Consider the following 14,933-nt stretch of genomic DNA (forward strand, 5'->3'; position numbering starts at 1 on the left):
CTATCACACAGTCTGATTATGTCAAATAACCTCAAATCGAATTTTAACCGTAATTACTTACATCCCACGTTCCGGTGTGGGTGTAACAAAATGCAACGCTTATGCCACAGCATGTTGAATTGTGATGAACTTGAAGCAGCGCATTAGCACATGGCCTAAGAAGGGCAAAGGAAAAAGTAGAAATGGGCACAACACACCAACATGTGGTGTGTATGGTGATGCCAGGGTAGCAAGGTTGATTAGATATTAAGGTTGCTTTCTCCAAACTGTGGTACACACTTGCCGTATATGCACAAATTCAAACGATATTCCAGAAACTCCACGCTCTCAACTTCCTTCGTTCATTGGTCATTCCTTTGTGCCTTTCTTGCGGATATGCGTTTGAATTACATATTGCTAACTTTCTATTTTTTTTAGGATACAACTTTTAAACGAAATCAACTTTTTAATGTTTGACTTTATTAAACAAGCCATTTAAAAAAAAATTTTCGAGCTTATAATTTTTCCTTCAGATGGGCTTCTTGTTTAGGTGACAAGAGAAGTTTTAACAACGGACTACTTTTCTTTAGCGCAGGAATTCTGTGCACCATTCCTGAATGTGGGCCGACCTTCACTGCAGACTTTAGTTGTATCCGACTATATTGAATATACAATGTTTATGAGAAGATATAAGCGAAAGCCGATCGCATATGGGCCAGGCTGTCGATGCTTAATTTCTGGTGCACCTTGTTTCTCCTTGGCCGCGTCCACGTTCTGCACTTGCGGAGTTGCAGCGCGAGTGTCGCCGGCGCCTGACTTGGGCTTCAGTTCGTTGGCAGTGACCATGCTGAAAAAGAAAAGCAAAAACAAAGCGCAATGGGCTTCATGGACTATACTGGCTTTTACCGACTGCGGAAGCCGCCTGTGAAACGTGCGCTGGTAATGTAACGTGCGTGTTTCAAGTTTTTACGCAAGGGGAATGCGAAACATCGTTGATTACAATGCGCAGAGCAACGTATGTACACCTGACCAAATGTTTAAATGGCGGAATTTTCGTATCCGTAATCGCACCTTGTAAAAGGCTTCTCTCGGCTAAATCGCTTGCATATTCATGCTGTAATCTGACGCGCGTGGGGGCATTTCGTGATCCATTTTTGAAGCGAAAACTTCACTACGCTAGGTTTTCAAGAGGCCAGCATCGGTGCAGTCACGTGACAGGTGTCACGTGGCAGGTCATATGACCTACTGTCGTCATCACAATCTGCCCACCGTGGCAGGTGGCAACTGTGCCCCATCAGGAATTTCATCGACGCATTACAGACAATCTGTTCGGCAGTGTGTGTGTGTGGCATTTGTGAACGCAAAGAAAGCTTTCGCTTCTCACCAGGGTTAACGAAAGTTCATACCAAAGCTGATTTTTTTTCACATTTTACTTAAGTGGAGCACATGCCTCATTGGATCACAATTATCAGAAATGCGCATCGTCTGCGGCTACGAAGAGCCAAAACAAGCGGCACACGCAGCAATGGTTCTGGTTCTCCTCCCATGCTAGACAAGTCATTTCGTCATCCGTGGTGCGTCACAAAGCGCCACGGATGTCTTTTCATGCGTAGTAGCGTGTTTTGCATCTGGTCTCGTATTGCAACAGGTCATGGTGTTTCGTGCGGTTGCTAAAGCATTCACCTGTGCTTTCCCTTTGTGGTTAAGTCACAGTATGCAGCGACAGCTAAGCCTGCTGGCAAATGGCAATCATATATGAGCGCGGAACAACTGGTTGCGTAACTTGAGTAACGATTTAACACTGCCACTTCGTGGCTCGAGACGTTTAGCGCAGCGCGTACTGCACCCGGCATTGAGCACGTGCTCATCGGTCCCAACGCGGCAAATGCGCATGCCAACTGGCCAGCCCAGGGCACCATGTACTTAATAATAGCACTTTATTGCAATGAGAGCATCATCACCGCTAATACATAATAGGAATGTCGAAGCTGCATTGGGCTTGAAGGGCAGTGCTAGCAGGCACCGTTCACATTGTGAAATGGCACACCACAGATTGTGGTGCCCCCAAGGCGATCTGCTAATGGGCATTCACGGCGCGTGCTAGGCGCTATGCTAAATGTGTCGAGTCATCGCGTGTTAAGTGGACATAGCCCAATCTCAAGATAAAAGGGGCTAAAAATCTGGCAGAATCAGCTGCTGTTAAGAAGACTTGCAGCACCAGCTTGTGCTCAGTAGAGCAAACCAGATGGCGCGAAAGCATGCTTCCAGAGCCATTTCGTGCTAGGAGGGCTTGAGAGAATTGGGCGAAGGAGGCAAAAGCTTTAGAGGAAGCAGACTTGCCGCACCAACTCGTGCTAAACATACTAAACGAGATGGTGCCTCACGTGCTCTGGTGCTAAAAAATTCTAGCAGGAGCTTTCGTCGTAAAACACGAGGGCTATGTTACGAGCATAGCTCAATGCATTCGATAATGGCTATAGACTAGTCACTCGTAGTTTGCTAATTTATTCCCCTCATTCTCCACTTGAGGTGCCTTCAGTTATTCCATAGCACGCAGAGTGAAAGAACAATGAGTCCATATTTTCCTACTGTTGGCAGCAGTGAGGACTGGAAAAACCCTCTCGCACCTTATGTAGACGTCCTCCAGCGTACAGGAGCTGATACTCATGAATGCGATGCCGAGGACCATGCGCCTCTTCTCCAGGTAGTGCAGCATTCTGGCCATGCGGGAGGCATGCTGAACGGGTCACCATGGAGCGAGAAGATTCCGTGGGAACGTGGAAGCGAGCGTTAGCCAATCAGACGTCATAAAACCAACAGCTGCACGATGTGATAAGTCGCAAAAAACTCAGAACCAATGGTGGCATCAACTTGCCCTCTGTTTCAATACCAGTCACATTGCTCGCTTCACAATTCAGCCGGTTAAAACGCCTCATTCGTTTTCTCGTCGAGAAGTGGCGCCAGGTACGTGGAGTGTTGGCTTACGTTATAGTGCGGATTACTGGGATGAAGACGAATGCTAGTTAGCGTATTATGTGCTTTTTCTTATAAGGTCCTCTCTCACCTCACTGCACATATGGAGCAGGCAGGAAGGCTAGCGAATGAGACAGCGGAAGAGAGAATAGAGGAAGAGGACTTAATTTGTCAAACCCAGCTTGTGTGGCTGTCACTGTAATCAAGGTGGCGTTTTGTTAATTCTGTACTGCTTCCGAAACCCATACACACGATGCCGCGCCCGCACGATTATCTTCGTGGCGTCGTGCTTCTGTGAGCGTCTGTGTCACTCACTACATCGCATCTTTTCACAGTAGGTATCAAGTGTGAAGATCGGGCAGAAAGAAAATGGAAGGCTTTAAACGTAGTTAAACCGAGTAGACGTGTGAAAGCATGTGTTAAGCCTGGTTGGCTCATGGTATTGCTTTGCCGGGACGTTGGCATGCCTGGCGACGATATTAGACTCCGGTTAAGCTTTGATCGAGGATAAGCTGATCTGATCTGTTCGCGCCGCAGATGAAAGGTGATGAAGGCGGCGATGTGCAGTGCACAGCGTGAGAGGGCGTTATGTCGAGGCGTAATCTCCTGCGGCGATAGCATATTGATCTCGACCAGTGGCCAGCGAAGGTGATCTGTTCGCGCCACCACGGGTTCGAATCCCAGTCGCGTTCAGGAAGTGTCTGATTCATTATTGATTAATTCGTTTCAACCACGTGAAAATTAACGTGGTGTCGCTGTTGCTATACAACAGCCCCACACCGTAAGATCGGTTGACAAGATTCATGGTCAGACTCGCAAGAAGCTCAGAACACTCAAAACCAATGGCGATGTCAACACACTCTCTATCTCAGTACCAGTCATATTGCTCGCTTTGCAATTCAGCCGGTTAAAACGCCTAGGTTCGTTTTCTCATCGAGATGTGGCGCCACGTACGTGGAGTGATGGCGTCATAGTGCGGACTACTGAGATAATGACGAATGTTAGTGTATAATGTGCCATGTGCCAGGTCATGCTGATGAGAACAAAAGTTTGTGTGTTCATATGATGTCATATGACCCCTTCGCACTAATATGAGGTAGCTGCTCCTTACCTGGAGAGAGTCATTAAGGTTGAACACCATCTCGAGCTTGGTGACGCGTTTCGGCTCAACTGCGCCCATGTGGTACTGGACGACTTTTTTGACGTCGCTATCCCTGCGGAGCAAAATCGATTGCTCGCGACATATCATAAAAAAAAGAAAACAAAGAAGCGCCCTATTGTTTCATGCAGAAGACGCCAGCATTGGAAGAGAGCTAGCATAAGGTGGTCGAACCAAGCGGGATGTACTTTCTACAAGCTTAATAATTCAGTGGCCGTCGACGAATAGAAAGATTGGTTGTCCGACGTGAGGACTCACATATTCACGGTTACGGAAAGCCTGAACTAGTAAACTCTCTTCCCTCAGTCAATCAAGTAACAGTGTAGTGAATCACTAAATTAGCTGGTTTCAATTCGTGCTTATGATCGGTCATCTAATCGGGTTGTCTATCAGTCCCTTCAGAAATAAATCTGCTCGTCAGTGTTTATGGGGGTATAACGTTCCAAAGCAACTCAGGCTATGAGAGACGCCGTAGTGGAAGGCTCCGGAAATTTCGACCACCACGGGCCTCTAGAATTTCGCCTCCGTTGAAATGCGACCGCCGCGGCTAGGATCGAACCCGCATCTTTCGGGCCAACAGCCGAGCACCATATATCCACTGAGCCACCGTGGCAGCTGCTGCTCGTGTGCAGATAAACTATAGGCGAAAACGCGTTTATCGGCCACCAGAGAGTGTAAGTACATGACCCGGGTTGACCCCGCACCTGAAGTTAGCCAGCTTGGTGAAGCGTAGGAAGAAGCCGGAGTCGAAATTCGTCTTGAGCCAGGTGGGCGATGCGGCGCAGACCACGCGTCCCTTGCGCATGACGATGAGACGATCGGCGAGCACATCGGCCTCCTCGATGCTCTGCGTGGTGACGAGGACGCTGCTGCGGCGGCTGATGCGCGCCAGTACCTCCCACACCTCGTGCCGGCCCTTGGGGTCCATCAGCCTGGTCGGCTCGTCGAAGATCAGCAGGGGAGTCTGGGACGAGGTGCGGACACACTGAGCAGTAGTCACCCACAAGCGTTGCATGAACTCAAGAAGAAAACTAATAACAGAATAAACAACACAAGCGCTTGAGTTGTTTTGTCTTCCTTGTTCATTGTCCTGAGTGCGCTTTATTAATAAAGCATTCCTAGGCTATGTCGACGGGGTCGTGTCACCAAGACGTGTAACCAAAGCATGTCCGCAGTGATGGTGAAGTTCTCAGCAGAGGTAGCATCAAACGAATGCAATGATTGATAGAGAATGATGTGAGGATGATGCGCCAAAAATTTGATGTCAATTGGAGAATTAGTTAATTAGAGCCAATAATGTCATTTTCTTCCTTTCTTCTTTTTGATGACGTTGTCATGCACAAGGGCCCTCTAGAGTGTTGTTTATGCAGGGCCTGAAGAGGCAAGTGCCAATACTGAAGTATTTGCAAGAGTTGGAAAGAAAGAAAATATAATAGATTATGAATCACGGGAATTAATATAGAGTGAATTGTGTTTGATTAGTGATGGTTAATCAAACAAAGTTTGATTGACATAAATTAGCTAATTAATTAGAACCAAACGTCAATGGACTGAAAGAGGGGCATATAAAGGCAATGAGTGTTGAGGAGGCGTCAGTGCGTTCGCATTCCTCCAATGCGGGTAGCCGCAGTGATCTCTAACTTTTTTTTTTCCATGCTGCTATACAAACTAGCTGAAAAGTCGGTTGTACTTCAGTTGCATCAATCATCACTCTCGCTGCGATGTGTCTGTTATTGTGCTTTCCGCCATCTTCTCAAGCATTCAGAGCGCTAGACTGTGGAAGATGTGATCTTAAATTTAGTTTGGAATGTTTCAGCAAGCTCTTATTAAAAAAGCTTGCTCATGAGAGGCGTGGACGGAAGTTGTAGACGGAAGCTTGTGGAGGTTGTCCCCACGAACCGCCAATCATAATTTTATGCTAAATAAAACAGAAATGTAAAAGTTGCTGAAGCAACAGTTGATAAGCTACACATGTGTAATGAAATGAAAAAAATAAAACAAAAACAAAAATAAACAAATAAGAAAATGAAGATAAAAATAAAAAACACAAACCAAAAATAAAAAGTAATAGCAAAAAAATGGCAATGCAGGGACAAAAAGAGGACAGGGAAAGGCTTTTGCATTTCCGCTTTTAAGCAGACTTGTGTGCAATCCTCTCATTTTATCCTTTTTGCTGATGACATTGTCCTGTACAAGGGTCAACTAGAGCTTTGTTGATTCAGGGTATGAAGAGGCAGTGTCGTTAATAGTGCAAAAACATAAGGATTTTCAGCAGTTGGGAAAGACAGAAAATTTTATAGATTATGAATCACGGTAATTAATATGGAGAGTAAATCTGCAGAGGGCGAATGGCTACGTTAGGTATGAATAAGTAAGAAAGTGGAGTCGGAATACGAAGGGGTTGATAATATACAGCCCCCACACGCGATGCGTTCGAAAAAAAGACGAATGCCTTTTTCAAACACAGTGCGCATGCGTGCTCGGTACCTCACGGTGGCGAGTATGCACACACACACGGAAGGAAACGTCAATGGCTCTCGGGCAAGCTTGCGCGATCTTCAGCTGGCCGCCACTTCCGTCAACCTTCAAGCTGCCCCCTATAAAAGTTGGCATTTCCCCACCATAAAAATTAAGCGCGCTGTCCAGACTACTAATTTCTCCTAAGCAGTACGCAGATATTAAAATATAGATATATTACTTGCGTAACATACCATTTTTCACTCTGGGACCGAAAGTTGGTAGACTGGCAGAAACGCAATCATGTATAGTCGGGGACAAATGTCTGTGGACCACCTGTTCTTCGAACGAAGCCGCTAGCACTGCTATTAGTCTGCGGGAGGAGACTCCGCTTATGGAGATGACAGAAGAAAATATTGATTTCCACCTCCACAAGTTTGGCCTCCAGCCGCCAGCTAATAGCAGATCTATCGGCTTCGTTTGAAGAACACGTGGTATAGAGACATTTGTCGTCGACTGTACATTAGCGACGATGCAGCCACGGACAGAAGGTCGTAGGTGTAATATTATGAAGAGTAAACATGACGCGCATTGGTCAGACATGTGATGAGGAAAGATAGAAGCAAAGACACCTGCACAACATTTGAGAAAAGTTTATAGCCCAAAGGGTTTGTTTCTGGGCCCAGCTGGGTGGCTCGCTGCGAATCACCTGCATTTAAAATCTGAAGGTCAGTAGAACCTGCGAAAACTGTTTTTTCTATGCATACTACAAATATCATATGGCACTCGGTCAACCATACAGTCTTGAGTCGATTAACGAGAGTGTCAAAATTTTGATACCCAAGGCAACACAGGAATGCAGGACATGGAACGTCTTTGTTGAGGAAGCGGGTGGAAGTAAAGTTGTACCTGTTGCATGGCGCACATGGTGATGGCAACGCATAGAACACGCTGTAGGTGCGGTGACAGCTGCGATACCAGAGTGTCCTTGTACTGCTCGATATTCATGGTCCGTAGAACCACGCCGACAATATGCTCAGCGTCACTCCATGCCACCTGATGAAGCTGCATGTGTCCAGAGGAAAAATATAAAGGTCTCACAATCTTTTGAAGCGAAAAGCTTCACTACACTAGGTAAAGTAGTGTCGCACAGGCCGGAGAATGAAGTTGAATAACCTTCAGCCCAACCACGTTAGCGGTGTATGACCATATGTGGTACAGTTATGGTGTCGAAACCTTGACCCCTGACCTTTAGTTGACATGTGACTACTGACCTTGATCTGATTTCTGACCCTCGACTTTTATCAATGAACTTTAGTTTGACTTTGACCTTGATTTGACCTCTGACCTTTGACACTGGGTGACCTTTGGGCTGTCCTTTGACCTTAAGAACATCCGATGGGCGATGTGAAGCCACGTTATGACATCTGATGGGGGTGTCGTAAGAGCACGTGATTCCACGTCATAGCCACGTGATAGTGTAGGTATATACAGAACGGCTGTCTCGAAAGTGTAGCGGAGCTGCCATGGACGAGCCTCAGATGCTTAGCAAGAGTCCTTGCTTTTCGCTGAATTGCAGGGTTAGCCAAGTTAAGCCGCTGCCAATTTTTTTTTTAAAAACGCAGGTGTCGATGAGCCGCACCAGTCATTCTGCATGAAAGACTGTGAAGGTGCTTATGTGTGTTCCAAACGCTGCAGCAGTATGAGGTCCACGGTACTGTTTTAGCGAAACCGAGTCAAATCAAAACCGATGCCTGCAATTTGCGACTTATAACGCCTGCAGGCGTGACGCCCACGTTTGCGGAAGCAACCGAAGCATAACTGTATTCTTTTATTTGAGGCAAACGTCTGCCTTTGAACTGAGTGTTCTAACCGTTAGGCCCTACTTGTCTAGTCTATGGCTCCCTCTAGCAGCTACAGTGAAATGTGTTTATATACCACAAGATGGGTATCTATAAGTGGCATAATGGTAAAGTTTCTTTATTTCCGCACGACCTCTTTTCAAGTTGTCATAAATGATGCCATTTTACATGCGAATTGTGTAAACACGTTCATGTGTAAACGTTGTGACAGTTTTAATTCTCATTGATATACACAACACTGCGGAAGTAATTTTTTTTTTCTACAATTCGGGACGTGAGGACTCTGCATCCAAAATCTTGAAGCGACGTTATCTTGCACTGATGTGCCATTCTTATAAACAAGTGTTTCCACGAAGTGCACATATAAACTGCAGACGCTGACAATCATGCACCTGAAAGAACAAAAGTTGATGATTTGAGCTCTGAAGTGTTGTTCGCGGAGATTCCATATGGAGATATCTCTGACGGTGACTATTCTGTTTCGGCGATGAAATGGGTGGGCATTCTTTCAAGTGGCACTGTGAGGGCGAATCGTTTGCATGTCTGTTCAACTAAAATGAATAAAAAGCTGAAGAAGGAAAGAGGTGAAACTTTTGATCAGAAGATTTCGTGAAATGGAAACGTTTCTTTGTCCGTTGGCAAGATAACGGTGTTGTCAAGAAGCTTTAACCGTGGTGAGCATACGGGAGCATGGTTCGAGAATTCAGGGAAGCTGATAAGCCAGAAATCAAAACTGATTGACCTAGCCAAAGAACCTCGTACAGTTTGAATACTGATGCAAGAAAAGAACCCATAGAACATAACTGATTGCCGTAAAATTGTAGTGAAATATATCAAGCTTATATCAGGCATCCACAATCTATATTTTCAATGTCATTATACCCATTGCGCACATGAACAAGAAAATTGGGGTAGCGGATCATCTCACATTTTCTGTGATTTGCTCTTTGCAACAGTTGGAACATCTCAGAAGTGGAAAATAAGAGCAACTGCCGAAATAAACTATGTTGAATGTACTCTCCTTTCAAACTGAGATTGTTAATAGATAAGTCCAATGGAAAAAAGCAGCTGTAAAGAAGAGCGGCCTAATGAGCAACGAAAGCCCATGAGTGGCCCCAAAGCAGTCTCACAATGATGAGCCGCTGCCGACAAGCACAATATGCTATGACAGATGCAAGCAATGTCCCAGCATGTGAACACGGCATGTCACCAACGGTGCAGACAAATAGCCGCTGCACATCAAAGAACCGTGTTCGCACAAGAATGCTGCATCTTTCCTGTCTGACCTGAACTATTTTGCAAAGAGTAACCCTGTGAAGGGTACTGGATCATAAATAACGGCTTATCAATGCCTAACAATACCTTGAAAAAGTGAACATGTTAGAGTGGGTTTCCGCATGCAGCATCTTTGAGTCACGAGTTCAAGAAATGTGGACGCAAAATTTTTGTAACTATTTTGTGTGTCACCTTCAGCAGTCATTCCAATCTTGGTTTACGCAATAAATAATTTTCCACTCTGCGCATTTTTTTTTTGCCACCTAGAGGGGATAAAGTACCCAGCCAATCGGCATCATATAATTTGTGGGCGATTCCTCTGCACGTAAGGCACACAGAGACCGGCTCGCAGCAGTCATACAGACTAAACAGGTTTAATTGCTTACATCGTCAGTAGGTGTGCATTTAGGGCAGGTGGTTTTCTAGAGTGTCGTGGTAAAGAGTGAAGACTTAAAACCCAAAATAAAGAGAGGTGACTGCTCACTTCCAGGCCACTGAGGGAAGACAGCATTTATTTGGAGATGAGTTGTAGACGAAGGGGGGAAGGTGCGTGGGATTTTAAATACCCGTAGCAAATGGGCCGTACAGATTTAATTAATGACAGCAGAATTAGAATGCACCAAAAGACCAGACGAGAATATGGTGATCAAGAGCCAGTTTGAACGCATCCTAAAAAGGCTAGCCACCTCTGAAAGCAAAGAACGTCAATTAAGTGAGTCATAAAATCAATCTTAAATTATTTAAAAATGTGTCGCCTCCCTTTCTGAACGTGAAAGCAAGTTACGTGCAATTCTACTCGGAAGCAGAAATAACATTGCTGCATGCACTCACGAAGGAGAAGAAGAGCAATTGTTCCTCGACGGTAAGGTCGTCGAAGAGGGCGCTTTCATCCGGGCAGACGCTGAAGTAGTCCCACGAGCGGCCCGAGATGCCTGCGGCGTCATAGTTGCACACGTACGCTTCTCCGCTCGTTGGTAACTGCATTCCTGTCCGGAAAATGGGATAGAAAAAAGGTTCGAAATCACTGCGGTAGCCCGCACTGGAGGAATACGAAACCATTGATGCCTCTTCCCCCTCTTTGCCCCTCTTCCTCACCTTTTGCTCAACTCTTCACCTCTGTTTGCTTCACTTTCTCCTCAAATTTACTCAGATCAAGCACTCCACACTCCGGTTTTTCAAATTCGGCGAGACGACACTTTTACTCCGCCCACTTTGAGTGCTTTCAAAATTGGCGCCACTTTTCATTCTGGCTCCGCCCACTTTTTGGACATTTCTGGCTCTAATTAATTAACTAATTACCACACATGCACCTTATAATTTCCTCTGCGAGATTTTTCGACACTCTATTTTATGCAAGCATTCTTTTCCTTATAACTCAATTCATTCGAACATTATCGTAGAGATATGCTCGTGATGACACTAAACCTCAAACATAGCCATACAATGCTTACGCATTGATATGAGAACAAAAACAGAGCGACACCCGATTGCATTGCATGTTCGCAATGCGATAGCATTCAAAACTGTTGATGCTTTTTCCCGAAGTGACGCCAGCGCGCCGCCAGCGCCAGCGCGCCGCTATCCGTCGAAACAAGAGGGCCTGAAAAATGTTCAGTGGCTGTTTGCCCGCGTGGCTAGAGATGGCGCCACCATGCTTTTGCGCTGAAAATAATCTTTAGCGGCTCGGCACCAGCGCCCCCGACGAAGAGACTTGAGCCACTAGCGGATGCGCACTCGCTGCTACACTTACAGTGCACTAGATTAGGGCCTGCAGCCACACGTCTTGTAGCTGCTGTTTTTAAAGGTGATAACTCTGCCAAGTGTGTTATGGCATTTAAAGCAATTGTCCTGTAATTCCGCTTGCTGATGGCTCTTGGCGGCCATAGCTTGCCTTTACATCAGCGTAGGGGATTGCACTAGTAACAGTAACTGCGTTCTAACTACTGAAGCTAACAAAAAATACCACTAATATTTCCCGCAAGTGGGCACTTAGACCCTAACACCTTACAAGGCGTAGGCCTCATGATTCAAGCAAATTGAGAGCAGCAGTTCACCCAAAGTCATCTACTGCGTTTGCCCCTATAGCAAGGGCATGACAAGTAGATTCTGCAACTGACAGTACGTCGTGAACGCCTTTGATTTCAGCACACTACAGTGTCGGCAACTTGGCGATGGGATATCGGAACGATGCTTCTGCTTCTGAAATTTGAAAGCATTTTCAGCGGCTAAGCAGATGTGGCCTTAGCAGTGACATCTTGTCGGGGATTTACGCAATGAAAGATTTTATTTTACAGAAGGAAGCGCTTCTAACATAATGGAGCTTAAAGTTGTGGTGCGTTAACGCAGTCTACGTTGATTTTTATCTGAAAGTAGGAAAAGAATGGCGAACATAGAAAGGACTTAGCATTTGTATGGTGCTTTAGAAATGTGATTTCTTGCGAGTTAAACTGCTTCTCAAAAGAGTTCTTCGAGCAGAATATTACGCGCTACGTACCGGTGATTATGTCGAGGATGGTTGAATACCCGCAACCCTGAGGCCCAAGGATCACAGTGATCTGCTTGTTGTAGATCGTCAGGCTGACATTCTTGATGTCGCTTCCATCCTTCCCAGCCTGTATTCGGAACAGCTTGGCATAAGCATTTAGCAACTCGCACCCTAGTAGATAAGCACCAGTTTACAGAGGTTCAGCGGTTTACTCGAAATGAAAATATACATTCCAGAATTGCTTGTACACAAGCCAAGCTTTTTTTATAAATAACTTTCGAAACTAATGTACTCGACATAGAGCGTGTTTGATCTAAGTCATTAGACAATTTTTAAAAACAAGATTGAGTTACAAGAGCAGTTTTTTGGCATAGCATTGTCAGCACTGTAGTACACCGGAATACAGCTAGGACGGGTTAACTAGCAGGCTGGGTAACTAATATTGAATAGGTAGCTTTTTTATTATTACTGTTAGGCTCCTTAATTATTGAGAGGCATATAGTCCCCATAAGTAATATCCACATCAGTTTCTAGAATTGCCAAAACTTAAACTTATATATTAAACTGATATTAAACTTATTTTTGGAATATGGCAGAGTGCTAGATGCATTCTGACACAGGTCGGCCCGGTATTGCACTGCCTCCGAGATCGGCCTGGGGCCTATGGGCCTATCAGCGCGCAGCGCCTTTTCTTTCTATCTTTCCTCTCCTGTCGTTTAATTCTCCTACTTACGGCACGCGGCAGCGAGCGCGGCTCAGCTTGAGCCAGTATGCAGGCCCGTGCACTTTCGCTTCCATCTTCGTGGCAGCAGCAGTACAGTACATTACAGTTACCCTCGGCGCTGTGGGCCAAGAAATTTTGGCTATGTTGCACCAAAATAGCTTCAGAGAAGCTTGCAGGCAAAGTAACCTGTACAATGCACTTAACTCGTTCAAATAGCCCAAATTTGTTGGGCCCCAGCGCCTAGGTTAACGGTATTTTCGAAATTCTAAAATCTAACAGGAAATTAATTACGGAGGACTACACGACTCTCAATAATTAAGCACCCTAACAGTAATAGTTAAAATTTAACTATTCAATATTAGTTAATCAGCCTGCTAAGTAGAACGTCTTACCTGCATTCTGAAGTACTACACCGGTGACAATGATATGATAAAAAAGCGCAAAAAAAGAGGGAAACATGCATAACAGAAAGGTCCCTTCAGGCTCCCAGAAAAATAAAATTGAAGTAACTTGAGAATTAAAGGCAGCTAAAAAACAATCATAACATGAATATTATAAATTTTAGAAATTGGCAATAGAAACAACTGCTCAAAGAAATTCAAAATTCAATCAAAATAAGTCGAAGAGACACTTCAGTAGTCTCACTTGATCATGAAGGCACATTTGTTTATGATAATGTGGCTAAAGTCAAGTGCTTCAACTTTTCAGTGTCTGTATTTGGTAGGCTTACGAATGGCAGGGTGAAAAGTTTGAACTTCGGCAAAATATGCACACAGAGTAAGGCTTCAGGTGTTATTGATTCTAGAGGACTCTAATTATTTTCAAACCACCTTGATAACTTGAAAAGGTGTTCAACATGATGAACTGCCTGCAATTTTAATGTCTTTATAAGTTTCTTCCGTCTCATTACAACGAAGCAACTTGCGTGATGAAAAGAAGCTTACCAATGTCGTACCTGTGCATAAATCAAGGCCTCGTTGTCGTATTGTTTCCGATTACTAGCCTGTTTCTTTAGTAAGTTGCATTTCTTATATATGCATGGTTCCACTAATGCAGTTTTTTATTTAGGAAAGTGTTTGATGTTGTTCCCCACTACGTATTGTTTTAAAAGCTCTACAGTAAAATAATAACCATCTAGTAATTTTTTGGATCAAATACTCAAGTTCAAGACATCAACCAGTAGTTTAGGAGTTCCGCTGGGAACGATTTTGGGTCCTCAGCTGTTTTTAGTTTTATAAATTATATAGATATTGGCCTTTCCTAACGTGTGCACCTCTTCACAGGCTCATGTTTTCTTCATCACGTTGTTAAAAATAAAGATTTTGCTGCTTTACAACATGATTTGAAGGACATTGCCGACTGGCGCAGTGTTTGGGGTATGCATATAAATTAGCCAAGAGCAGTATAATACATGTCCATTACAAAAAAACGAACCTCCTATAAATGTGAAAATGTATACCCCTAAACTCCACCGAGAGATATTCCGTGCATCTGAGTGCAGATGTCTTGGAGTATATTTTTCCCCTTATTACTGATGTAACCACCATATTCAACACATCACAGCCAAAGTATGTAGCTTACTAGGTTTCTTGCATCGTATAATACTAAATGCTTTCATTCAGAAATTAAGGAGCTCTTGCATGTGAAATATGTCTGATCTTAACTTGATTACGCTTGTACTGTCTGAGATCACCGACTTTAGGCTGACATTCAACATATTGAAAAACTGCAAAATTTTGTGGTTTAATATGTTTTTCGCACTTACACAAGTCACTTCAATGTATCTGTGCCAAACTAAGCGCTGGCTGGAATTTATAAAAGGAACGCAAAAGTGGGTTAGGGTGTACAGCGAGACGGCTTCTTCTGTCTTGCTTTTCTTCACCTTGAGGCCAAACACAGCAGATAAAAAAATATGTGCAAATGAGATATTTAAAATGTTGCTTCTCTTCTGCACGATTCTGGAATAGAACCATTATCTCTTGGTGTTGCTATAAGCATTAGAAATTATAATTTTTTTTA

At 44.3% G+C, this 14,933-nt stretch overlaps 1 protein-coding gene across 1 annotated transcript in view; it reads right to left on the reverse strand.

Annotated features, from left to right (window-relative positions):
• LOC144109709 (phospholipid-transporting ATPase ABCA3-like) overlaps positions 1-14,933 on the reverse strand; it is a 53,417-nt gene that overhangs the window by 35,770 nt on the left and 2,714 nt on the right. The window contains exons 3-9 of the mRNA XM_077642507.1: positions 12,200-12,317; positions 10,537-10,691; positions 7,478-7,633; positions 4,816-5,075; positions 4,064-4,166; positions 2,607-2,716; positions 652-826 (exon numbers count right to left, since the gene is read on the reverse strand). Of these exons, the coding sequence (XP_077498633.1) occupies positions 652-826; positions 2,607-2,716; positions 4,064-4,166; positions 4,816-5,075; positions 7,478-7,633; positions 10,537-10,691; positions 12,200-12,317 (1,077 nt within the window). The remainder of the gene's footprint in view (positions 1-651; positions 827-2,606; positions 2,717-4,063; positions 4,167-4,815; positions 5,076-7,477; positions 7,634-10,536; positions 10,692-12,199; positions 12,318-14,933) is intronic.

Source organism: Amblyomma americanum, chromosome 11, assembly GCF_052857255.1.
Source record: "Amblyomma americanum isolate KBUSLIRL-KWMA chromosome 11, ASM5285725v1, whole genome shotgun sequence".
Classification (NCBI taxonomy): domain Eukaryota; kingdom Metazoa; phylum Arthropoda; class Arachnida; order Ixodida; family Ixodidae; genus Amblyomma; species Amblyomma americanum.